The sequence below is a fragment of the Balaenoptera borealis genome, assembly GCF_965194805.1.
Source record: "Balaenoptera borealis genome assembly, chromosome: 12".
NCBI classification, from domain to species: Eukaryota; Metazoa; Chordata; class Mammalia; order Artiodactyla; family Balaenopteridae; genus Balaenoptera; species Balaenoptera borealis.
Genome location: NC_138869.1, coordinates 79,812,219 through 79,838,898, shown reverse-complemented (window position 1 = coordinate 79,838,898; position 26,680 = coordinate 79,812,219). Strand labels below are relative to the sequence as shown.

General features: G+C 40.3%; 1 protein-coding gene across 1 annotated transcript in view; it reads left to right on the top strand.

The window, feature by feature from the left end:
- RCAN2 (regulator of calcineurin 2) overlaps positions 1-26,680 on the top strand; it is a 256,726-nt gene that overhangs the window by 35,565 nt on the left and 194,481 nt on the right. The window contains exon 2 of the mRNA XM_082347666.1: positions 2,733-2,959. Within this exon, the coding sequence (XP_082203792.1) occupies positions 2,735-2,959 (225 nt within the window). The 5' untranslated portion in view covers positions 2,733-2,734. The remainder of the gene's footprint in view (positions 1-2,732; positions 2,960-26,680) is intronic.

Sequence of the window (26,680 nt, the reverse complement as noted above, 5' to 3'; positions counted from 1 at the left end):
ATCTTTACTGAAAGTAATGAGCTTAAAATAAAGTCTTACAAAGGTAATCGTATTGTTACAGCTTAGAACAGAAGTTAAGGCTATTTGGGTAGATTAAAATGAGTCCTGAGTGAGGCTTAATATTTGGTCTATTTAACTAATTTGTTCAGCAATGGATTTTAATTCTCATTGAAAAAAAGAATAATTGAAACAGTCTCAGACCCGTTTAAGAACATTATGGGATCCATTCTGATTAATTTTAAAAATATTAACTAAGAAGGACAGGATTAAAAATGAAATCAAAATTGACAATATCTATATTTTATGATACTGGATGATTGTAACTTTATTATCAAAAGGTTTTCCTGTAATCCATTGATGAAAATACAGTGGACCCTTGAACAACATGGGTTTGAACTGTGCAGGTCCACTTATACACAGAATTTTTCACTGAGTACGTTCTACAGGATCTGAGGTTGGTTGAATCCGCAGATGTGGAACCCTATATAAGGAGGGCTGACTCTAAAGTTAATACTTGAATTTTCAACTGTGTGGTCTCTTGGTACCCCTGACCCCACGTTGTTCAAGGGTCACCTGTAAAAGTATCTTAATGTTCTTAGTAATTATTTTTACTACTAAAATAATTAGTTCTCTAATAATAATGTGATAGTCATTATGCATATTATGCTAAAATATCTGAAGCAACAGTGTAAATGAATATGAAGGGAAATAAATACTTTTAAGTATTTCATTGAAGTTTTTTCTTCTAATTAAAAATATTCATAGGGAATTCCTCCAGTGGTTAGGACTCTGCACTTTCACTGCCAAGGGCCTGGGTTCAGTCCCTGGTCAGGAAACTAAGATCTCACAAGCTGCGCAGTGTGGCCAAAAAATAATAATAAAAAAATTTTTAAAGAATAAAAAATAAAAATGTTCATATATTTTGGATTCATTATGGAAAAAAATAAAGCTTAAACCATGTACCATATTTTTATTTAAAATATGTATTTTTTTGATTTAAATACAGAAAATGTTGCATTAATTGGAGTTTTGAGAACTTTAGAATACAGGAATGGTTCTATTATATTTTATATAGAATGACATTTTTATTTTCCACAATTGTAGTGATCTGATTTTTGAGTTATTATTTCAGATTCTTTAATTTTTGGCTCCTGTTCCCAACCAGGCCTAAGATTTTATGTGTAATGCACCATTTATATTGCCATCAAATACTGTTTATCAGGATGCCATTTAGGCTTTGTTTCTAGGAAAAATGAAAAAACAAACTCATCACAATACTACATTCAGAGTTCAAGAGACATATAAGTAGAAACTCATACTTGTCTGGGGATCTAGAATTTATGTCTTACCTAAACTTGATGATGGCAGAGTGACACTTTGTGGTACTGCCTTTCTGTCTTTTACCCTGAGGTTCTGCATTGCTGGGATTGGGGGAAACAGAGGATGATCCAGCAGCCACATGGTAATTGCCAAGCAGTCTTATCTGGGTACCCGTGGGCAAGTTATTTCACCTTCTGGGACTTTAATCACTGATCTTTGAACAGAATAGTATGATAGACATGAAAATAGATACAAAGGAAAAATATAGACATTGACTGTTGTTGAAGTATGCAGGAAAGCTGATGAAATCTACTGAATTATGTACCAGTATCAAAAACTGGAAAAAGTCTCCAACTGGCTGCAGTTGGGTAGAATTTTGAATGTAAAGGGTGATGAAATAATAGAATCATGGAACACAGGTAGATGAGATTAATACTGGAAAGCTTCACAATGGGGACTCTGAGGGTGGGGCATCTGTATACCATGGATCAGCCAAGATAGTACTGATTTTTTAAGATCCAGAGTTCACAAATTAGAGTAATTACCCCAGGCAGAAGAGGGTGTGTGTCTGTGTGTGTGTGTGTGTGTGTCTGTGTGTGTGTGTGTGTCTGTGTGTCCTCATTTGGATAGATGACTATTAGAGTTACCCTAATCAGGATTCAGGTGATGATGATGAAATAGATTGTACTTCCTTAAATATAGACTTGCAGTAATTTTGATCTGCTTCATTTCCGTGGTATAGGAGAGCAGACTTTCGTGCCAAACTCCCTGAGTTTGAATCCTAGTCCTGCCATTCTGTCATGGACCCTGTCAAAGTTACTTAATTGCTTTGTTCCTTAGTTTTTCCCCTCTGTAAAATGGAGATAATATTGGTACCAACCACATAGATGGAGATTCGATAGGTCAGTTAAGGCACTCAAATCATTTAGAATCATTCCTGGAACTCAAGAAGTGATAAGCATTAGCAGTAATGGTCGTGGTATTATATAATTCATCATGTAACTTATCAAAGCACTTTCCTATCTGCATTTTTGTCTGAATCCACTTGATTCTCTTAAGGAAGCAAGGCTCAGAGAACTTATGTAACTTTCCAAGGTTCCCAGTCTAGTAAACACTGAACAGCTAGGCTGGAGCCCCTGGCCTCCAACTCCAGTCCTGCTCAAGTGGGGTTTTTTTTTTTGCCCATAGCTGGGACTGGATTCTTGCCCAGAAGCAGAGCTGTGTGGGAAGTTGTAACTCAGAGATCAAGGGGAAAATGTGAACTTGCTGGGTCTTCCCCCTTCTAATAGCCCCTGCTTCTCTTCCTAATCATCCTCCCCTCTCTGCCCCAGACATTCCAGAACTGCGACCTTCAAACCAAGCTTTAAGGAATCGAATCCTACTCTAACATGCATCCGTCTCTGTATCCTCAGGAATGAGGGGAGACTCTTATTTCATTGGGATGAGGAGCCTGGGGCAGCGGGGGCACATCCCGGAAGATGGAGGACTCTTCCTGCTCTGCTGCATAGACAGAGACTGGGCTGTGACTCAGTGTTTCACGGAGGAGGCCTTTCAAGCAATCACAGACTTCACGGACCTCCCGAACTCGCTGTTTGCATGCAACGTCCACCAGTCGGTGTTTGAAGGGGATGAGAGCAAGGTAAGAAGCCTTTCTGCTCCTGAAACAGGGGGAGATGTGGCATTATCCCCCCAAATATTTCCATTGCTTCTTTGTGGTTAATGTTTGGAAGTTTTTGAAAATGTTTACTTGGCACTCTTCTTGGCATGCATACCAAGAGAAGAAAAGGCTGTTCTATTATCAGTTGACATTGGAGGTACACACAACAAGGTCGTATGGGAGACTGTGTTGAATCAGATCTCGATGTCTGCCACTCAGACGACTGTCTAACAATGGTGTTGGGAATAGTGATTGCAGGGGATACCCCATGGGCTAGGAAGCAGATGTTGTTAAAAAAAAAAAAGTTTTATTTTCCCCTATTCTGCCCAAAACTTAATTTGCCTTTCCCTACGCAGCGCAAGCTCCCTTTCCCCCTTACTCTTCCTGCAGTTTGATGACTGTTCTAACAATAGTTTCTTAAATTGGGCCCCAAGTCCTGCAGCACTTATTAGAAAGGTAAATTGGTTGGCCATATGAGACTTGCTTTGCTCAAGTGGGTAGAACTGTTTTGGGTGTGTTGTAAGAATTTGCGTGAAAATGCTTAACTCCTTGATTTGAAATAATTAGGGAATGAGGTTGTCTATGTACAAGCATTTTCCAGAATATGAAGCTTCCATTTTAAGAGTCAGCTTGATTTAGTGGAAGCATTCTTGGCCATCAGAGTAAATAATCCTTTTGGAGGTCTTTCGAAAGTTTACTTCGGATTTCTCTGACCTTTTAACAGCAGAGTCTAAATGGATCAAACCTTCCCTTGTGCATGTGGATTTCTAATTGTAAAGTCCATTACTAGGCTGTGTTGTAAAACATGGCCAACATTTTTTGGGGGAAAGAGCCTTTTTTTTTCTACATTAAAGTATGGCTTTGTGTGAGATTAAGAGTAGGATTTATGATCGCTGTTTCACAGACTTGGACTGTTTTTGCCAACTGCTGAAGTCCAAACTCTGTTGCCTGAACACAATTACTGGAAGTCTTTGTTCTGAATTTTATTGGTTTTGTAAGCAATCGTGATAGCCCAGAGGATTAGGAATTATTTCAAGCCATATAAAGATAGTTTTATAATAGTACAATTTTGGAGTTGAACAGTTGAAATGATGGGCTAAAAATAACTTGAAGTCCAAGGAATTATATGTGATTAGAACCTCCAGAGCTATCATCAGCAGACTATTTGAAGTGAAAAAATGACACATAGCCTTTTTGAAAGAAACTGGGAATTTTGCTCTTGGATTATAACCAGGTTATAACACAGATTATAATTTATTCAGAGCAAGTCATTTCCCCTGAAATCTACCTGATGTTAACTATGAAACAAAGTTCCATGTTTTCTTGTTCTCTCATCTGTTTAAATATCAACAATTAGAAGGATTTTCCTTAGAGTTTTTTTTTACTTTAACATCTTTATTGGAGTATAATTGTTTTACAGTGGTGTGTTAGTTTCTGCTGTATAACAAAGTGAATCAGCTATACATATCCATATATCCCCATATCTCCTCCCTCTTGCATCTCCCTCCTACCCTCCCCATCCCACCCCTCTAGGGGGTCACAAAGCACCAAGCTGATCTCGCTGTGCTATGCGGCGGCTTCCAACCAGCTATCTATTTTACATTAGGTAGTATATATAAGTCCATGCCACTGTCTCACTTCGTCCCAGCTTACCCTTCCCCCCGCCATGTCCTCAAGTCTATTCTCTACATCTGTGTCTTCATTCCTGTCCTGCCCCTAGGTTCTTCAGTACCATTTTATTTTTTTTTAAGATTCCATATCTATGTGTTAGCATACAGTATGTGTTTTTCTCTTTCTGACTTACTTCACTCTGTATGACAGACTCTAGGTCCATCCACCTCACTACAAATAACTCAATTTCGTTTCTTTTTATGGCTGAGTAATATTCCATTGTATATATGTGCTACATCTTCTTTATCCATTCATCTGTTGATGGACACTTAGGTTGCTTCCATGTCCTGGCTATTGTAAATAGAGCTGCAGTTAACATTGTGGTACATGACTCGTTTTGAATTATGGTTTTCTCAGCATATATGCTCAGTAGTGGGATTGTTGGGTCATATGGTAGTTCTATTTTTAGTTTTTTAAGGACCCTCCCTACTGTTCTCCAGAATGGCTGTATCAATTTACATTCCCACCAACAGTGCAAGAGGGTTCCCTTTTCTCCACACTCTCTCCAGCATTTATTGTTTGTAGATTTTTTGATGATGGCCATCGTGACTGGTGTGAGGTGATACCTCATTGTAGTTTTGATTTGCATTTCTCTAATGATTAGTGATGTTAAGCATCCTTTCATGTGTTTGTTAGCTATCTGTAGTCTTCTTTGGAGAAATGTCTATTTAGGTCTTCTGCCCATTTTTGGATTGGGTTGTTTGTTTTTTTTGATATTGAGCTACATGAGCTGCTTGTAAATTTTGGAGATTAACCCTTTGTCAGTTGCTTCATTTGCAAATATTTTCTCCCATTCTGAGGGTTGTCTTTTTGTCTTGTTTATGGTTTCCTTTGAGGTGCAAAAGCTTTTAAGTTTCATTAGGTCCCATTTGTTTATTTGTGTTTTTATTTCCATTTCTCTAGGAGGTGGGTCAAAAAGGATCTTGCTGTGATTTATGTCATAGAGTGTTCTGCCTATGTTTTCCTCTAAGATTTTTATAGTGTCTGGCCTTACATTTAGATCTTTAATCCAATTTGAGTTTATTTTTGTGTATGGTGTTAGCGAGTGTTCTAATTTCATCCTTTTACGTGTAGCTGTGCAGTTTTCCCAGCACCACTTATTGAAGAGGGTGTCTTTTCTCCATTGTATATCCTTGCCTCCTTTATCAAAAATAAGGTGACCATATGCGCGTGGGTTTAACTCTGGGCTTTCTATCCTGTTCCATTGATCTATATTTCTGTTTTTGTGCCAGTACCATACTGTCTTGATTACTGTAGCTTTGTAGTATAGTCTGAAGTCTGGGAGCCTGATTTGTCCAGCTCCATTTTTCTTTCTCAAGATTGCTTTGGCCATTCGGGGTCTTTTGTGTTTCCATACAAATTGTGAAATTTTTTGTTCAAGTTCTGTGAAAAATGCCATTGGTAGTTTGATAGGGATTGCATTGACTCTGTACATTGCTTTGGGTAGTACAGTCATTTTCACAATGTTGATTCTTCCAATCCAAGAACATGGTATATCTCTCCATCTGTTTGAATCATCTTTAATTTCTTTCATCAGTGTCTTATAGTTTTCTGCATACAGGTGTTTTGTCTCCTTAGGTAGGTTTATTCCTAGGTATTTCATTCTTTTTGTTGCAATGGTAAATGAGAGTGTTTCCTTAATTTCTCTTTCAGATTTTTCATCATTAGTGTATAGGAATGCAAGAGATTTCTGTGCATGAATTTTGTATCTGCTACTATACCAAATTCATTGATTAGCTCTAGTAGTTTTCTGGTAGCATCTTTATGATTCTCTATGTATAGTATCATGTCATCTGCAAACAGTGACATCTTTACTTCTTCTTTTCCAATTTGGATTCCTTTTATTTCTTTTTCTTCGCTGATTGCTGTGGCTAAAACATCCAAAACTATGTTGAATAATAGTGGTGAGAGTGGAGAACCTTGTCTTGTTCCTGATCTTAGAGGAAATGGTTTCAGTTTTTCACCATTGAGAACGATGTTGGCTGTGGGTTTGTCATACATGGCCTTTATTATGTTGAGGTAAGTTCCCTCTATGCCTACTTTTCTGGAGGGTTTTTATCATAAATGGGTGTTGAATTTTGTCAAAAGCTTTTTCTGCATCTATTGAGATGATCATATGGTTTTTCTCCTTCAGTTTGTTAATATGGTGTATCACATTGATTGTTTTGCGCATATTGAAGAATCCTTGCATCCCTGGGTTAAATCCCACTTGATCATGGTGTATGATCCTTTTAATGTGTTGTTGGATTCTGTTTGCTAGTATTTTGTTGAGCATTTTTGCATCTATGTTCATCAGTGATATTGGCCTCTGGTTTTCTTTCTTTGTGACATCTTTGTCTGGTTTTGGTACCTGGGTGATGGTGGCCTTGTAGAATGAGTTTGGGAGTGTTCCTCCCTCTGCTTTATTCTGGAAGAGTTTGAGAAGGATAGGTGTTAGCTCTTCTCTAAATGTTTGATAGAATTCGCCTGTGAAGCCATCTGGTCCTGGGTTTTTATTTGTTGGAAGATTTTTAATCACAGTTTTAATTTCAGTGCTTGTGATTGGTCTGTTTATATTTTCTATTTCTTCCTGGTTCAGTCTTGGAAGGTTGTGCTTTTCTAAGAATTTGTTCATTTCTTCCAAGTTGTCCATTTTATTGGCATATAGTTGCTTGTAGTAATCTCTCATGATCCTTTGTATTTCTGCAGTGTCAGTTGTTACTTCTCCTTTTTCATTTCTAATTCTGTTGACTTGAGTCTCCCTTTTTTTCTTGATGAGTCTGGCTAATGGTTTATCAATTTTGTTTATCTTCTCAAAGAACCACGTTTTAGTTTTATTGATCTTTGCTATTGTTTCCTTCATTTCTTTTTCATTTATTTCTGATCTGATCTTTATGATTTCTTTCTTTCTGCTAGCTTTGGGTTTTTTTTGTTCTTCTTTCTCTAATTGCTTTAGGTGTAAGGTTAGGTTGTTTATTTGAGATGTTTCTTGTTTCTTGAGGTAAGATTGTATTGCTATAAACTTCACTCTTAGAACTGCTTTTGCTGCATCTCATAGGTTTAGGTTGTCATGTTGTTGTTTTTTTTCAAATAAATTTATTTATTTATTTATTTATTTATGGCTGTGTTGGGGCTTCGTTTCTGTGCGAGAGCTTTCTCTAGTTGCGGCGAGCAGGGGCCACTCTTCATTGCGGTGCGCGGGCCTCTCACTATCGTGGCCTCTCTTGTTGCGGAGCACGGGCTCCAGACGCACAGGCTCAGTAGTTGTGGCTCACGGGCCCAGTTGCTCTGTGGCATGTGGGATCTTCCCAGACCAGGGCTCAAACCCGTGTCCCCTGCATTGGCAGGTGGACTCTCAACCACTGCACCACCAGGGAAGCCCGGTTGTCGTGTTTTCATTGTCATTTGTTTCTGGGTATTTTCTGATTTCCTCTTTGATTTCTTCAGTGATCTCTTGGTTATATTGTTTAGCGTCCATGTGTTTGTATTTTTTACTGATTTTTTTTCCTGTAATTGATATCTAGTCTCATAGCATTTTGTTTGGAAAAGATACTTGATACAATTTCAATTTTCTTAAATTTACCAAGGCTTGATTTGTGACCCAAGATATGACCTTTCCTGGAGAATGTTCCATGAGCACTTGAGAAGAAAGTGTATTCTGTTGTTTCTGCATGGAATGTCCTATAAATATCAATTGAGTCCATCTTGTTTAAAGTATCATTTAAAGCTTGTGTTTCCTTATTTATTTTCATTTTGGATGATCTGTCCATTGGTGAAAGTGGGATGTTAAAGTCCCCTACTATGATTGTGTTACTGTCAATTTCCCCTTTTTTTGGCAGTTAGCATTTGCCTTATGTATTGAGGTGCTCCTATGCTGGGTGCATAAATATTTACCATTGTTATATCTTCTTCTTGGATTGATCCCTTGATCATTATGTAGTGTCCTTCTTTGTCTCTTATAATAGTCTTTATTTTAAAGTCTATTTTGTCTGATATGAGAATTGCTACTGCATGTTTCTTTTGATTTCCATTTGCATGGAATATGTTTTTCCATCCCCTCACTTTCAGTCTGTATGTGTCCCTAGGTCTGAAGTGGGTCTCTTGTAGACAGCATATATATGGATCTTGTTTTGTTTCCATTCAGCCAGTCTATGTCTTTCGGTTGGAGCATTTAATCCATTTACGTGTAAGGTAATTATTGAAATGTATGTTCTTATTACCATTTTCTTAATTGTTTTGGGTTTGTTATTGTAGGTCTCTTCCTTCTCTTGTGTTTCCTGCCTAGAGTAGTTCCTTTAGCATTTGTTGTAAAGCTGGTTTGGTGGTGCTGAATTCTCCTAGCTTTTGCTTGTCTGTAAAGGTTTTAATTTCTCCATGAATCTGAATGAGATCCTTGCTGGGTAGAGTAATCTTGGTTGTAGGTTCTTCCCTTTCATCACTTTAAATATGTCCTGCCACTCTCTTCTGGCTTGCAGAGTTTCTGCTGAAAGATCAGCTGTTAACCATATGGGGATTCCCTTGTATATTATTTGTTGTTTTTTTCTTTGCTGCTTTTAATATTTTTTCTTTGTAGTTAATATTTGATAGTTTGATTAATATGTGTCTTGGCTTGTTTCTCCTTGGATTTATCCTGTATGGGACTCCCTGTGCTTCCTGGACTTGATTGACTATTTCCTTTCCCATATTAGGGAATTTTTCAACTATAATCTCTTCAAGTATTTTCTCAGGCCCTTTCTTTTTCTCTTCTTCTTCTGGGACCCCTATAATGCAAATGTTTGTGCATTTAATGTTGTCCCAGAGGTCTCTGAGACTGTCCTCAATTCTTTTCATTCTTTTTTCTTTATTCTGCTCTGCAGTAGTTATTTCCACTGTTTTATCTTCCAGGTAACGTATCCATTCTTCTGCCTCAGTTATTCTGCTATTGATTCCTTCTAGAGAATTTTTAATTTCATTTATTGTGTTGTTCATCATTGTTCGTTTGCTCTATAGTTCTTCTAGGTCCTTGTTAAATGTTTCTTTTATTTTTTCCATTCTATTTCCAAGATTTTTGATCATCTTTACTATCGTTACTCTGAATTCTTTTTCAGGTAGACTGCCTATTTCCTCTTCATTTTTGTGGTCTGGTGGGTTTTTACCTTGCTCCTTCATCTGCTGTGTGTTTCTCTGTCTTCTCATTTTGCTTAACTTACTGTGTTTGGGGTCTCCTTTTCACAGGCTGCAGGTTCATAGTTCCTGTTGCTTTTGGTGTCTGCCTCCCGTGGCTAAGGTTGGTTCAGTGGTTTGTGTAGGCTTCCTGGTGGAGGGGACTTGTGCCTGTGTTCTGGTGGATGAGGCTGGATCTTGTCTTTCTGTTGGGCAGGACCGCGTCCAGTGGTGTGTTTTGGGGTGTCTGTGACCTTATTATGATTTTAGGCAGCCTCTCTGCTAATGGGTGGGGTTGTGTTTCTGTCTTGCTAGTTGTTTGGCTTAGGGTGTCCAGCACTGTAGCTTGCTGGTTGTTAAGTGGAGCTGGGCATTGAGATGGTGATCTCTGGGAGAGCTTTCTGCATTTGATATTATGTGGAGCCAGGAGGTCTCTGATGGACCAATGTCCTGAACTTGGCTCTCCCACCTCCGAGGCACAGGCCTGACACCTGTCCAGAGCACCAAGACCCTTTCAGCCATATGGCTCAGAAGAAAAGGGAGAAAAAAAGAAAGAAGAAAGAATAAAATAAAATAAAATAAAGTAAAGTAAAATAAAATAAAATAAAAGTTATTAAAATAAAAAATATTATTAAAAATAAAAAAATTAAAAAGTAATAAAAAAAAAGAAAGAAGAGAGCAACCAAACCAAAAAACAAATCCACCAATTTTAACAAGTCCTAAAAACTATACTAAAAAATAAAAAACAAAAACGGATGGACAGAACTCTAGGACAAATGGTAAAAGCAAAGCTATAGAGACAAAATCACATGAAGAAGCATACACATACACACTCAGAAAAAGAGAAAAAGGAAAAATATATATGTATCTATATATATGTATAAAAAAAAGGAAGAGAGCAACCAAATCAATGAACAAATCTACCAATGATAATAAACTTTAAATACTAAACTAAGATAAACAGAAAACCAGAAAGAAATTAGATGCAGAAAGCAAACCCCAACTCTACAGTTGCTCCAAAGTCCACCACCTCAATTTGGGATGATTCGTTGTCTGTTCAGGTATTCCACAGATGCATGGTACATCAAGTTGATTGTGGAGATTTAATCCGCTGCTCCTGAGGCTGCTGGGAGAGACTTCCCTTTCTCTTCTTTGTTCGCACAGCTCCTGGGGTTCAGCTTTGGATTTGGACCCACCTTTGCGTGTAGGTCGCCCTCAGGCATCTGTTCCTGCCCAGACAGGAGGAGGTTAAAGGGGCAGCCGATTCGGGGGCTCTGGCTCACTTAGGCGGGGGGAGGGAAGGGTACAGATGCGGGGTGAGCCTGCAGTGGCAGAGGCCAGTGTGATGTTGCACCAGCCTGAGGCGCGCCATGCGTTCTCCTGGGGAAGTTGTCCCTGGATCACGGGACCCTGGCCGTGGCGGGCTGCACCGGCTCCCAGGAGGGGAGGTGTGGATAGTGATCTGTGCTCGCACACAGGCTTCTTGGTGGCGGCAGCAGCAGCCTTAGCGTCTCATGCCCGTCCCTGCTGTCCGCGCTGATAGCCGCGGCTCGCGCCCGTCTCTGGAGCTCGTTTAGGTGATGCTCTGAATCCCTTCTCCTCGTGCACCACGAAACAATGGTCTCTTGCCTCTTCAGCAGTTCCAGACTTTTTCCCGGAGTCCCTCCCGGCTAGCCGTGGCGCACTAGCCTCTTCAGGCTGTGTTCACACAGCCAAACCCAGTCCTCTCCCTGGGATCTGACCTCCGAAGCCCGAGCCTCAGCTCCCAGCCCCCACCCGCCCCGGTGGGTGAGCAGACGAGCCTCTCGGGCTGGTGAGTGCTGGTCGGCACCGATCCTCTGTGTGGGAATCTCTCCGCTTTGCCCTCCGCACCCCTGTTGCTGCACTCTCCTCCGCGGCTCCGAAGCTTCCCCCCGCCACCCGCAGTCTCCGCCCGCGAAGGGGCTTCCTAGTGTGTGGAAACCTTTCCTCCTTCACAGCTCCCTCCCACTGGCGCAGGTCCCATCCCTATTCTTTTGTCTCTGTTTTTTCTTTTTTCTTTTGCCCTACCCAGGTACGTGGGGAGTTTCTTGCCTTTTGGGAAGTCTGAGTTCTTCTGCCAGCATTCAGTAGGTGTTCTGTAGGAGTTGTTCCACATGTAGATGTATTTCTGATGTATTTGTGGGGAGGAAGGTGATCTCCACGTCTTACTCCTCCGCCATCTTGAAGTTCTCCCCCTTAGAGGTTTAATGGGGGTTTTGATTCTTTCCTGATTAAATCATTCTCAGTAGATTGAAACAAGGAGATTTAGGAAGGAGCTAATCTCAGTCAGGAAGGCTGCTCAAGAATGGTTTATCAGCTGAACCAGAATTGGTTACGTAGAAAGACAGGGGCCTGGGGGGAGTTCACGGGAATCTGCCCACATCTATTTTGATATTCTGATCTGTGACTGAATAATGGATTACCAAATATTCTCATTTAATTTGTATACGAAGTTGGTAAATCGCAGCTTAACAAATAGTATTGGGTTTTAAAGTGACCTTGATAAAATATTGAGATGAAATCAATAAGATGTAGCTCAGTGGAACCAGTTTCAAATGATTTAGATTACATCTTTATAACCAAGGATGTGAATTTTATAATTGGCCCATGCCTACCTAATCAAAGTTATTAAATGAGACACAAAGTCTTCCGGCTTGGTGTGATTTTATAGCCCCCATTCTGTGGAGGGTCTCTGGGATATCAAATAATCTGATCCAGATTCAGTTTTGATTTAATTATATATACAGGGTTTAGAGTGACAAAGCAAGATGATCAGATACCAAATGAATTGACAATAGAGGCACGATCACTGGGACTCTAGGAAAAACAAGTGTTTGGGGAGGCTCATGCCTCCCATTTTTACTGCCACATGTTTCTCTTTATATTCCAGACCTTTCTATTCCTCCCTTTACCTCCATTCCCCCCCCCCCACCACTATCTTAATAAAGCTCACTTGCCTTGTACGTCATTCTCTCAGGATATCCTTCCCTCAGTGTTCAAAGTTCATGAATCTGAGCCAGGAATTCTGATGATGTTTATCTTTCCCAAAGTGTGGAGATTGGGGGCACTGTGCAAAGCTGGTGGCAGATATTTTTAGGTAGAGGGAAAAGAATCAAGAATGCTTTCCAGCACTTGTATTTGCCTGTGGGCAAGGCTGGCCATGGGGATTGTCTAAAGTATTTGGCTTTGGGACGATGCCTTCAGCAGCCTGGAATTATCTAAGAGATAGATAAGACATCAGAAGTGATGCTTGGTTTTCATTTCAGAGGTCCAGGTGGTTAGGTGGTAACATAGGTAACTTGCTTGGGTGAAGTTTTCTTTTCTGGCAAACAGACTTTTGATTCATTGTTTCTTGATATTGATGGACTAGAGTTTAGCTTGTTTGTTCAATTATTATAAAGCCTACATTTTAACTTCCTTAGCTGAGTGGGAATTTATAAAGCTCTTGTTTTCTGACTATCATGATTAAGTCTTGCAGTAATCTCTTCTCAATTTTCCCATCTGTTTGAGATGCTTTTCCTAAGCCCTTTTCCTTTTTGAGGTAATTTGGAAAGTACTGACTTGGCCTGCTCTTAATATAGGTAACACCATAGGAGATGATCTTCTGGTTATGTTTGTTTCTGCTTATCAGTATGATAAATATTCTGAGATGCTCATTTCTGCTATCCTATTTAAATTCTAAGTTCTGACACCTACAGAACATTTTTTTCAAACAGCTTCATGAGACCGTGATGTTCACTCCAATTTTTCGTTAGGCAGAATTCTGTGAGATTGTATTTTGATTTGATGCTTTTGCAAGGAGCGAGCACATACTTCAGTGTGGCTTGTTGTGGTCCAGATGGTTGGGATCTGTTTATATAACACAAAGGAGAACCAGAGCTGGAGGAAATTGGCATCTGAAACCAATAATGCAGATTGCTGTTTGCATGCTACAGCTTGCAACATAAATATTTTTGTATGAAACATATTTAGAACCCGGAGCTTCACAGCAGGCAACACCTAAAAGTTATGGGGTCAGTTAACCTTTGGCATTTTCCCCTGGATTGCCTTTCTAGATCCAGCTGGGCTGCAAAAGTCATCTTAAGACGGGTGAGGCTGGAGGGGCACCCTGTGGGCTGCCCTGTGTCTGTGCTGAAGATAAGTAAGGCTCTGCTCGATGGGACACTGGCAGTCACTGGTAGCTAAAGGGGAACAGTGTATCAAACCACCATGAAACCTTTAGCCAAATTCAGTTCAATAAAGAGAAGCTTGAAGGGTGAGTTGTTATTGGCCTCCAAAAAATTTGTATTCATTTAGTTCAATGGTAATAATAATAACAGCAGTAGCAAACCTTACATAGCATGTAGCAAGTTGCCTCATACTCTTCCGAATGCTTTCTAGACATTAAGCCCTTTAATCACCATGACAACGCTATGAGGACGGTGTCTTTCTGCCTCTCTACCTCCTGGGCACGTGGCAGGGTTGTATTCCCTGGACCCTTCTGTCTAGTTCCGCCCAATGTATTGACATAAGCAGAAGTGACCTGTGTCACTTTCCAGGCCAAGCATTTAATTACCAATATTTGACACTGAAGAATGTTCTTTTCACTCTGCTCGGGCAACTGGCAATGTGCCAGGTGTGCCGTTCAGACAGTTTGGCTCACGGACTGAGGACACGGATGACACAGAGCAGGGTCCTGGGTGACCTGTGATAAACATGCAGTGTGACTACAACAGCAAGAAAAGCCTTTGTTGCTTTAAGCCCCTGGAATTTGGGAGTTTGTCGTTAGAATATAACTTAGTCCACCTAGGTTGATACAGTAAGTGTGATTACACAGAGAGGTTGCCCATGGTTTCACAGCTGCAGTGGCAGAGCAGGGATTCAAACCTACAGAGTCTGTGATCTTAAACATTATGCGATACTGCCTGTTGATATACAAATATTTATTGAAAACAGGTATGATGCCTGGCTCTGGGGATGCAGTGGTGAACAAGACAGCGTAAACTCATTGAATTTAAAGTCTACCAAAGAAAAGAATTCAAATAAGGCAAACATAATAAATCCAGTGATGCTAAAATCAAAAGGGCATTTAATATATATTTTCAACTATACTCGGTGCCTTATATACACACACGTACACATGCACAAAAGATTTTCTTGTTTTTCTTATGTTTTGTTTTGCTTCTTAAATAAGCGGGCATTTCTGCCAACCATTAATGGCTGTATTCTTCCAGAAAGGGCATAAGATCAGAGGCCTAGTGCTTTGGGTTTCTCAGGCTTTGTGCTGCTCATAAATAGATCATCTCAATGCCTTGTGAGTGGCTGGAGTGATTGTAGGTTCAAAGATGTATACCTTTCATTCAACATCACCACTAATATAATAAACCAGCTCCTTCTAGAGCTCAGCTGAGGACACAGTGACCTAGTCTAACACTGGCAGCATTATGCAGTCACTCTCAAGGATTTTGGAAGGTTAATCTGGTTATTTGCAATTTTTACTTGATTCCCCACATAAGATTTGCCTTTACTCCAGTCTGTAGGGGGGATGTGAATGTTCCCTTTATACTTTACAACTGCAGGTCCACAATCTCTTATCTGCAGTACCGAAATCTGAAAAGCTCTGGAAACTTTCTTTATAACCCATTTTAAGACAAAACCTCACTTGACCTAATTCATTCAGAATCTAACCAGAACTGGTGAGAAGCTTCTTCTTGTGTGAATATTCATCCTTCTCTTTGCAAAAATATTCCTGTCTTTAACCACCGGGGACTGCCCCAGACCTTGATGGAGCATTACACAACATGAGGTATGCATACCGTATTACATTCTAAATCCCCAAATTCTGAATCCCAAACATATCAGGCTCTAAGAACTTCAGACGGTGGGTTGTGGACCCACCATTGTATATATACAATATATATACAGTTTTTTATATTGTAGGATATATAAAAATGCACTCACACCACATGTTCAAAAAGAAGGATGAATGCATCACTGAAATCTGGAATGCCATCAAGGAAAGTGATTAAATATATTTTTCCCATAATGAGATCTTGTGTTTATTAGAAATAAAGGACACATTGAACACAAGATGGGCCCATTCACTTAGTTTAATAACAATGATAACAATATTAATTATGGCAGCAGCAAACCTTACATAGCATGTAGCAAGGTGCCAGATACTCTTCAGAATGCTTTCTAGACATTAAGCCCTTTAATCGCCATGACAACCCTTTGGTGTGGATACTGCCTGAGTGACCTTCCCGAGTCAAACTCTGACAGTCTCTGAGTCTCCTTCTTCGAGTGTCTACAGTTGAAAGTCTCTGACCTTGACCTGCGGTCACTGCTCATCCTGCCCTCATCCCTTCACCCGGTTCCTGACTAATGGTCTGGTCTGGGTCCAGAGGAAAGACTCGTAGCCCATCAGGGAGAGAGTTACTGTTCCATGCAAGTGGTTTTCTTAACTCAGAGGAGCTTCTGTTGTAAAACATTTATGCCACCCCCAAGTGTTTTGCTTCTCTTCATTTGTATTTTTCCTCTCTATACCCTGAAATTCTGGAAGGCAGTCAAAATTTATATTCTCCTTTGTTGTATTTCCAGCATCTTACTGGATCTCACACATTGTAGGTAATCAATATTGAATCGGACCTCCACTTCAGTGGTGACTAAATGAAGATACAGAGGGATGATTTTGCCAGGATCGGCTGATTAATTAGAGAAACAGTAAAGAGCCGAGTGAGGCTTCTGGACGTTTAAGTCTAGTTCATTACCCACCGTACATCTCCATCTCTAAATTCTACCATGGAAAACGGGTTCTAGAAATAAAGATGGCTGTCCATCAGCATAACATTCATGTCAAAACATATTGAATATAAGACAGAGAGAACTCAGGTGATTCAACAGCAAGATTCAAATTAAATGTCAATGCGTTGAGTCCGTATCACTCTTGCAGTTAAGATATGACACTCATACGAATAAACCTGTTTTACACGTCAATTTATATCTGCATGGTATTTTAAGTTTTTAGAGGTGACTGACCTATTTACTAAGCCAAGAGAGTAAAAATTAAGTGTCTTAGACACATTTGTTTCCATAATCACTCCTAGAGAAGAAAAGGGAGAGATAAGAAAAGAAAAAAGAAAAGGCAGCAAGGAAAGATAAAATCCAGTGCTTTAGAAGACCTTGGGAATCTTGTTATGGGGATAGTTTAAAGCTGGTTGAAAAATTCATGCTGAGGATACGTACCAAAGGATGAACAAGCAGATCCAATTGTTATCTGTAGTTTGTGTCACTGAATATAGGTTGCAAAAAATAAAAATGAAGTGAACTGTTGTGACCTAAGGGTGGGGAAAGGATAACCAAGCATTAATTTTATTTATTTATTTTTATTATTATTATTTCTTTAACATCTTTATTGGAATATAATTGCTTTACAATGGTGTGTTAGTTTCTGCTTTATAACAAAGTGAATCAGTTATACATATACATATGTGCCCATATCTCTTCCCTCTTGCGTCTCCCTCCCTCCCACCCTCCCTATCCCACCCCTCTAGGTGGTCACAAAGCACCGAGCTGATCTCCCTGTGCTATGCGGCTGCTTCCCACTAGCTATCTATTTTACGTTCGGTAGTGTATATATGTCCACAAGCATTAATTTTAAATATTAAAGCAGGAAATTGTTAAATTAGATACCAAATATTCAAGGAATATACTTAGGAGTGTCACCGTTTCTCTTGTGCCATCCTTTACAGGTGGAGGTGACATTTACAGCTTTCTTTGTTGTTTTCAAGAATGTTTAAATTGTAAAAAGACAGTGCCTATGATTGTACTCAGTAAGTTGGTCCTGTTTTCTCTTTTCTCTGGACGATGACTGGGAACCATAATTAGTCACCGCTAATCACTTGGGGACACCTGCCAGATGAGAGCCCAGCGTGGGGCAGATTTGAAAGCTGCTGTAGGACATTCCCTGGAACCTTAACCTTCCTTGATGTGACTAAAATATTCCAGAGGCAGATTTAGTGGCTTGCTTCTCCACAGCACTGAGTAACCCCCTGGGGCTCAGGCGCCTGACAAGCCACTCCAAATGCCCCACTTAACAACCTGGAAATAATTGAGGCAGTGGGAAGAATTAAGCCCGAAGCACAGCGAGCTGAGAGTATTTGGTTTCTGTGCCAAAAGAGTGGGTGAGTGTGTATTCCTGATGGAACCTGGGGAAAAACGGCTGCCATGTTCTGATGAGTCTGGGATGCTATTAAAGAGGGACTTGGATCTTTCTTCCCTTTTTGGAAAAATGAAGGTGCTTGGAACCCAGTTCATATGTTTTCCATCAGAGCTACTCGTAGCCCGTTCAGTGACTCTGTGACTTGTTAGAAGGGGCTCCCACGGGCAGAAGCTGTCTTAGGGCACACTGCCTGAGGCAAGGCAGGTGAATTTGTAAAAATGGCACCCTTTCCTCTCAGCTGATGGGGTAGATGAAGGCCTGAGCAGTTGTGGTTGGCTTGACAGGTGGAGGGCAGGCTGGATTTCATCCTCCACTCTCTTCCCGGACCAGGAGCTCTTGAGAAATGCACAAAAGGCACACCCATCACAGTGTTCCTGGTCTAATATGATCATTGTCAATTATTTCCAATTTAAAAGGATTTATAAATTCAAGGATAACTATTGCGTTCTCTTGCCTAAGAACATTACTTTTTTTAAGAGGTGGTTTTGGAGATGGAGCCCAGGGGAAGGGCGGGGGAAGAATAAATTTATTATTATTTTCCCTTGCGCTCACCAGCTAAAGTTGGCCTGGGCTTCACCTGGCCTTTTTCGGCTTTTTTGACTCTGGTCCCAGTTTCGTGGTCATGAAATTCTTTGCCAACTTAGAGATAACCAGAGAAAGTCAGAGAGTTTGGACATGAACTTTAAAACTCTGCCAAGGTATCTTTCACAGCAGGCCTGACATTTAGCTCAATGGATGAGATCAGTGTGATATAGATGAGCCAAGTGCCGATTCCATTAGTATCACGTGACATTTACTCTGTGAGAGTGGGGTTATTAGTGTGCTGCTTATACATGTATTTCATTATTGTCTACTCAACCATACTCCCCTGTATAGAATATATACAAACATAGCATGTAGTTAGTCTTTTTAAGTTTGATCAGTTTCCGGGACTATTTTGGTAATGTTATATTTTACTGGGAATGTTATATTTTACAGCATAACCATTGTTTTAAACATAAAAGCCAGCATCTCTATCAATGTTTTGAGGGGGAGACCCATTGATCAGATGACATAGTTAAGATTTTTCATCAAACGTGTTGAAATATCGCTTCTTGTGCTTTGTTCAGAACCTACAGTTTCCCACCAGATTTGTAGCTATTATGAACTCCGTACTATGTAGTATATTGTTTATACATAGAGTACACCACCTTATGGATTGCCTAGTCCAACTGGATGATTGTAAGTATCTTGAGGGCAGCAGAGCAAACTCCTTGTCCTTCTGCATCCTGCACTGTCCAGCTCTGGACCTAACAGGGGCACTGACAGGGAGGCAGGAGAGCAGAGAGAGGGTTTGGGTTCATATGCACTTGGGTCCAATTCCTGCCTCACCTACATCCTAATTATGTGATCTTGACCAGCTTAACGCCTTTGAATCTCAGTTCCCTCTTTGATGAGATGAGTTCACCATACCTTCTTTATAGGTTTGTTGTGTGATTACACGAGGTGACATGGATCAAGGAGGTGGCATAAGACTAGATCTTCTTGGTAAACGTTGGTCTCTTCCTCCTTCGTTCTTCTCCCCACCAGATAAACCTGTGACTGTCTGTGGTTCCAGGAAGGAAGAGCTTTTCTAAAACCATGTAAACCTAGGTGAAAGAAAGGCTTCATTTAGCCAACTCTTTGTAGAGTCCTAATGAAGTTGCCCTTTTGTACCATAGCCTTCAGTTTCAGGAAAGTTAATCTCAGTTTTTGCCACATGAAAGCTGTTTCTGCATTCGTTGTAGGACACATGTGGTTCACTGTTCCCCATATAAAGTTCAGGTGATACGTTTCTTTTAGAAGATAGTGCCAAGAAAATTCTGTTGACCCTGGGGAACTGGTATTTTTCTCATTAGGAGAATTATGTAACTTACATCTTCCCAGGGAGCTCAAAATAAAAATTAATACTCAGCCATAGCCACTCTTTTTATTCTTATTGGTCTTGATATTCTGTTTCTCTTGCATTAACCTAATTGTGTGTATGTGCAGTGCAAAATTTTTTTCTGAATTATCTGATCAGACGTTGTTCGTATTTTTATTTGTTCATATTGTTTTATGAAACAGTCATCTTTCAACATGTAAGGAGGCTGGCCAGGAGTTACTAAGGTGTATTTTGCAGATGTTTGAAATTCCACTGTGAATCGAAAAAAAACCACCTAAATGAGTAAATTATATATTTTTAGAAAAACACACACACATACACAATTTTTTCGCTATAACTCATGTTATTTGGAAGAATAGTTTTCAAACATCTTCAAGGGAAAAATGAAGCTTGGCCATCACAATTAATAACAGCATCTTCCACAGCACGTGGGGTCTGCATGTTTTTAGAAAAGCACCTGGTCACATAACTGTTTCTTAAGTTTGATTCTTAAAGCTCATCCTTATGCTACTATTAATTTGTGAGAAAATGAACATGTATAGGCCATTTGAGAATATGTGTATTTAAGTTTGTTCTTATACTAAATCACTGCTTTTGAACCCTAAAGGCCTAGAACCAAATTATTTCATGGGAAGGTACTGCAGTTTCAAGGCCAGACACCTGAGATTTTTCTTCTTTCCTTCAAACAGACTGGTATTGGTATTGTGTTCTCTCCAGGGGAAAAACTTGGAACAGAAGTCCACTTGCAATGAATCACTGTGTCAGTGAAGTTCAAGGCTTTGCAAGGAGCGTAGAAGAGGAAGGAGTTTAGCTCTTCAAATAGCCTCCCCTGAAAATTTCAGAGAAAGGAGAGTCTTCAGTGTCAGAAATTTGGCGCTGATAACGGGCTTTCATTACATCTGCTTCCTACAGATAGTCCTGCTCTACACGTGGGAGTCGGGAGGATGGGGACATGGTGATTTAGAAAGCAGAGGTGAAAGGGAGTCTACACTGGGTTTCCTCACCCTGCCTTTGCCCTGCTTCCTGTCGAAAGCTGGACTCCCGGCTCCAGCGGGGTTGTCTTTCCCCTAAACAAGCACCCCTGAGTTCACACGTCTGAGCAAGTAGGGTCCCTTTCAAAGGGCTCCTTTTTTTCTCTCGAGCTTGGGACTCTTGGGAATTCCAGAAATGCACGATGAAGGCATGGTTGCAACAAGGTCACCTTTTTGAAAAAGAAACACTCACTGCACATGTAAGACCTAAGTGTATTAAATGAGATGCAGAGCTGTTTCATTATGCCTATTTATAATGCCCCCAGCCCTGACTCTCAAACCCCTGTCTCCGGCTTTGTTGAACAGAGGTTTGATGGTATGAGGATCCTCCTGTCCCCAAATATCTCCTGCAGTGGCCTAGAGTCTTTTGGAACTTGAAGACTATTTTCTGATCGAGAATTCCCTTTTTAATGAATATACCCTCAGGAGATATGATATCCTTAAGATATATTCTAAGATATCCTAAGATACCTAATCTACATACCCAGGGCAGGGCAGTGACTCATGAATATGCTAGCTAGGGGAAAGAGTACCACCTTAAGCAATCCACTCAATCCATCCATTGATTATTTAACAATTATTGAAAATCTGTTGTGTCCCAAGTATTGGTCTTGGCCTTGGGAGTACAAAGATCGAATGAGATGCAAGACCTCAGGAAGCTTAATGTTGACTGGGATCTGATAATTAAGAGTACAAGTTGGCTGAAGTAAGAGATTAAGGTAGATACAACATATTATAGGAGCCAGGGAATGGGCCACCTCAGAGGGGAAGAGAAGGCTCTGGAATCTCAGGGATATATTTTCGTGTTTTGTTTTGAGCTCTACCTTGCACCTAGACAAGCGTCTCTAAATGGACCCATCCTTTGCCATGGAATGTGCTGGCTGCGGTGACTTGTGGACAGGATTCTTCAGGCCTGCCTGTTGTGTAATCAACATTGTTGTCCTGTCTCAGGGGGGCCTGTTTGGACAGGACCGCTGACGAGTGAGGGTAGCAGAGGGGAAGAACTGACTTTGACTTTGGCAGTGGCTTGCTCTTCGCCAAGTAAATCCAGCCATGGAGACAGGCATGGCTGGATGGCTGCATGGATGGAACATTCTGTGACCCACCTGTCCTCATTTTCTCCTTCAGAGTGTGAAATGTTTGCCTTCCTCCGAAGAGGAGCTGTGAGCTTGCTTATTTTAAAAACTGCAACCTGTGAGGAGAGAGGGTGTTCTTTGACAACATTACATCATTGAAGCCTCCAGGTGTTGAGTCATCATTATTTTTAGGCAGCTCCATGCTTTTTTTGGTTGTTCTAAGAATAGCCCTGGTGTCTGGACGCTACAGAAAGTCACTTCAATAAAGATCCTGTCACTGCTCCACAGTGGGAATGGAATGCTTTCTTAATTTCCAGATCCAGGGCACACGTTTTAGAATTTTACCTCCCAAACATTGTGCCCTTTTAGGTTTTCCGTAGTCAATGTGATAACTTTGTCAGGATCTATCGCTTGAATTTGTTCAAACCTGTGTCAAACATACTTACTGTTGTAAACAATAGCAGGAAGAACAACAGAGTAAAAAGCCTTCTTTCCTAAAGGCTCTTCCTCATCTTCACTCAGTGCCCCACTTGGTTTGTGAATACCTTCATCAGTGACTTCACCCAATTTCTCAACATTTGAAGACCTATTTCTATGCCTTGTGTTTTATGGATTAAGTGACTTGAGATCCCTCACATGAGGACCTGGGCTAGGGGTGCTACTGTTGGCATTTCTGCGGGATCAACTAAAAGAGGCCAAAATAAATGTTACTGTAGGTTGTTAAACTAAATAAGCATATAAATTGTAAACCATATTGGAACTTGATGACAGGGCAATAAAGCAGACTGAGCAAGCCCAGAAATGGAATTTTGTGGGTCAGTATAGAGACTGGTTTTCCCATTGCCTATTCAGAGCATATGCCCAGATATGATCAATTTATTTATTGTGGCACTTCGAAGCCCATAAGAGCACTAATGGCTTGTGAGCCAAGCCAAATGCTGTTCTAACTGTAGCATCAAGGGAAGCAGCTGCTTGGAATAAAATGAAGCAGTCGTTTAGTATTATAGTGTACCTTTTGTGTCTGGAGGGGACAGAAGGGCAGTCACATGACCTGGGTCTAAGTATGGCTGAAAGGACCAGTGCATGTGATGGGCTGGCTGCCGGATGCAAGCTGGGAAGGCTGACCTGCGCTTGGAGCTATAGGTGGTCTGACAGGGTTGGGTCTGCTTCTGTTGTCTCAGAGCTCAAACCTCCTCCCCACCTGGGTCATCCTGTCTCTAATCAGGGAAATGGTATATAGCATCATCGTGATTTCAGTCCAGATCCCCAAATCCGCTGCTTATTCCTGTGTGACCATGGGCAGTTTATTTCATCTTTCCAAACATCAGTGACTTCACCTACAAAATACCATCAAGTCATAGCATCTACCTCAAAGGTGGCTATGAGGATATAAGTGGTGTAATCCAGGATGCCTTGATCACAGTAACTGTGCATGTTGGCTAGGAATAATAATTTCTGCTCATCAGTCTGATCTTCTGCATCTTGCATCATTAAAAACTCATAGGACTCTTTGGATTTCCTTGCCCGTGGTTGTTGCCTAACTCACCAAAGAGCAGTGTGCTGGTCAGCCCCATTGTCTATTCTTGCCACCCTCAGAAGAACTTCTAAATCAAGATGGGAAGGGGGGGAACCAGCCTCTTGAAATCTGAACAAATAGTTTATTCACAAGAACCACTCCCATTTACCATGGCAACAAAAAGAATAAAATACATAGGAATAAACCTACCTAAGGAGACAAAAGACCTGTATGCAGAAAACTATAAGACACTGATGAAAGAAATTAAAGATGATACAAACAGATGGAGAGACATACCATGTTCTTGAATTGGAAGAATCAACATTGTGAAAATGACTGTACTACCCAAAGCAATCTACAGAGTCAATGCAATCCCTATCAAACTACCAATGGCATTTTTCACAGAACTAGAACAAAAAATTTCACAATTTGTATGGAAACACAAAAGACCCCAAATAGCCAAAGCAATCTTGAGAAAGAAAAATGGAGCTGGAGGAATCAGGCTCCCTGACTTCAGACTATACGACAAAGCTACAGTAATTAAGACAGTATGGTACTGGCACAAAAACAGAAATATAGATCAATGGAACAAGATAGAAAACCCAGAGATAAACCCATGCACATATGGTCACCTTATCTTTGATAAAGGAGGCAAGAATATACAATGGAGAAAAGTCAGTCTCTTCAATAAGTGGTGCTGGGAAAACTGGACCAGCTACATGTAAAAGAGTGAAGTTAGAACACTCCCTAATACCATACACAAAAATAAACTCAAAATGGATTAAAGATCTAAATGTAAGGCCAGACACTATCAAACTCTTAGAGGAAAACAGGCAGAACACCCTATGACATAAATCACAGCAAGATCCTTTTTGACCCACCTCCTAGAGAAATGGAAATAAAAACAAAAATAAACAAATGGGACCTAATGAAACTTAAAAGCTTTTGCACAGCAAAGGAAACCATAAACAAGACGAAAAGACAACCCTCAGAATGGGAGAAAATATTTGCAAACGAAGCAACTGACCAAAGATTAATCTCCAAAATATACAAGCAGCTCATGCAGCTCAATACCAAAAAAACAAACAATCCAGTCCAAAAATGGGCAGAAGACCTAAATAGACATTTCTCCAAAGAAGACATACAGATGGCCAAGAAGCACATGAAAAGCTGCTCAACATTACTAATTATTAGAGAAATGCAAATCAAAACTACTATGAGGTATCACCTCACACCTGTTAGAATGGGCATCATCAGAAAATCTACAAACAACAAATGCTGGAGAGGGTGTGGAGAAAAGGGAACCCTCTTGCACTGTTGGTGGGAATGTAAATTGATACAGCCACTATGGAGAACAGTATGGAGGTTCCTTAAAAAACTAAAAATAGAACTACCATGTGACCCAGCAATCCCACTACTGGGCATATACCCTGAGAAAACCATAATTAAAAAAGAGTCATGTACCACAATGTTCATTGCAGCACTATTTATAATAGCCAGGACATGGAAGCAACCTAAATGTCCATCGACAGATGAATGGATAAAGAAGATGTGGCACATATATACAATGGAATATTACTCAGCCATAAAAAGAAATGAAATGGAGGTATTTGTAATGAGGTGGATGGAGTTAGAGTCTGTCATACAGAGTGAAGTAAGTCAGAAAGAGAAAAACAAATACAGTATGCTAACACATATATATGGAATCTAAGGGAAAAAAAAAAAAAAAGGCCATGAAGAACCTAGTGGCAAGACGGGAATAAAGACACAGACCTACTAGAGAATGGACTTGAGGATATGGGGAGGGGGTGGGGTGAGATGTGACAGGGTGAGAGAGTGTCATGGACATATATACACTACCAAATGTAAAATAGATAGCTAGTGGGAAGCAGCCGTATAGCACAGGGAGATCAGCTCGGTGCTTTGTGACCACCTAGAGGGGTGGGATGGGGAGGGTGGGAGGGAGGGAGATGCAAGAGGGAAGAGATATGGGAACATATTGTATATGTATAACTGATTAACTTTGTTATAAAGCAGAAGCTAACACACCATTGTAAGGCAATTATACTTCAATAAAGATGTTTAAAAAAAAAAAAAGATGTGGCACATATATACAATGGAATATTACTCAGCCATAAAAAGAAACGAAATGAGTTATTTGTAGTGAGGTGGATGGACCTAGAGTCTGTCATACAGAGTGAAGTAAGTCAGAAAGAGAAAAACAAATACCATATGCTAACACATATATTTGGAATCTTAAAAAAAAAATGGTTCTGAAGAACCTAGGGGCAGGACAGGAATAAAGACGCAGACATAGAGAATGGACTTGAGGATATGGGCGGGGGAAGGGTAAGCTGGGACGAAGTGAGAGAGTGGCATTGACATATATACACTACCAAATGTAAAATCGATAACTAGTGGGAAGAAGCTGTATAGCACAGGGAGATCAGCTTGTTGCTTTGTGACCACCTAGAGGGATGGGATAGGGAGGGTGGGAAGGAGACGCAAGAGGGAGGGGATATGGGGATATAGGTATACGTATAGCTGATTCACTTTGTTATACAGCAGAAACTAACACAACAATGTAAAGCAATTATACTCCAATAAAGATGTTAAAAAAAAAAAAGAACCCACCTGGAGGAAAGCCCGTGTGCTATCTCCCCTGCATACAGTTGCAACATGCATGTGGGATCTACTTGCCTGACCAGGGATCCAACCCAGCCTCTGTGCAATGGGAGCTCGGAGTCTCCACCAGGGAAGTCCCCAAGCATACATTTCTATCCTGCACCAATAAATTGCCAGTCCTATGTCCTCATTCCCCTAATACTCACTAGAAAGCTTCATTTTCTTTAATGTTGAATGTAAAGTTAAAAAGACTAGATATAGTCATTTGGAGATCCCATTTATACATGTCGATGAGAGGCCTGGTGTGTATTGGGCTTGAAGTTACACTTCAAACAATGTCCTTAGAAGTTTTCTGAAAAGATAAGTCAGTTTTGCCTTCATGATTTTCTTTTTCATTTGATGTATCTTTTCATCAGTTTCCAGAGAAAACTGGATTGGTCAAGCAGCTTGTGAGCAATTAAAGTCATTTCAAATTTTAATTTCAGGAAACAAATGTCTACTGAATACATGATATTTTTCTCTGCTGGTGTTACATCTTC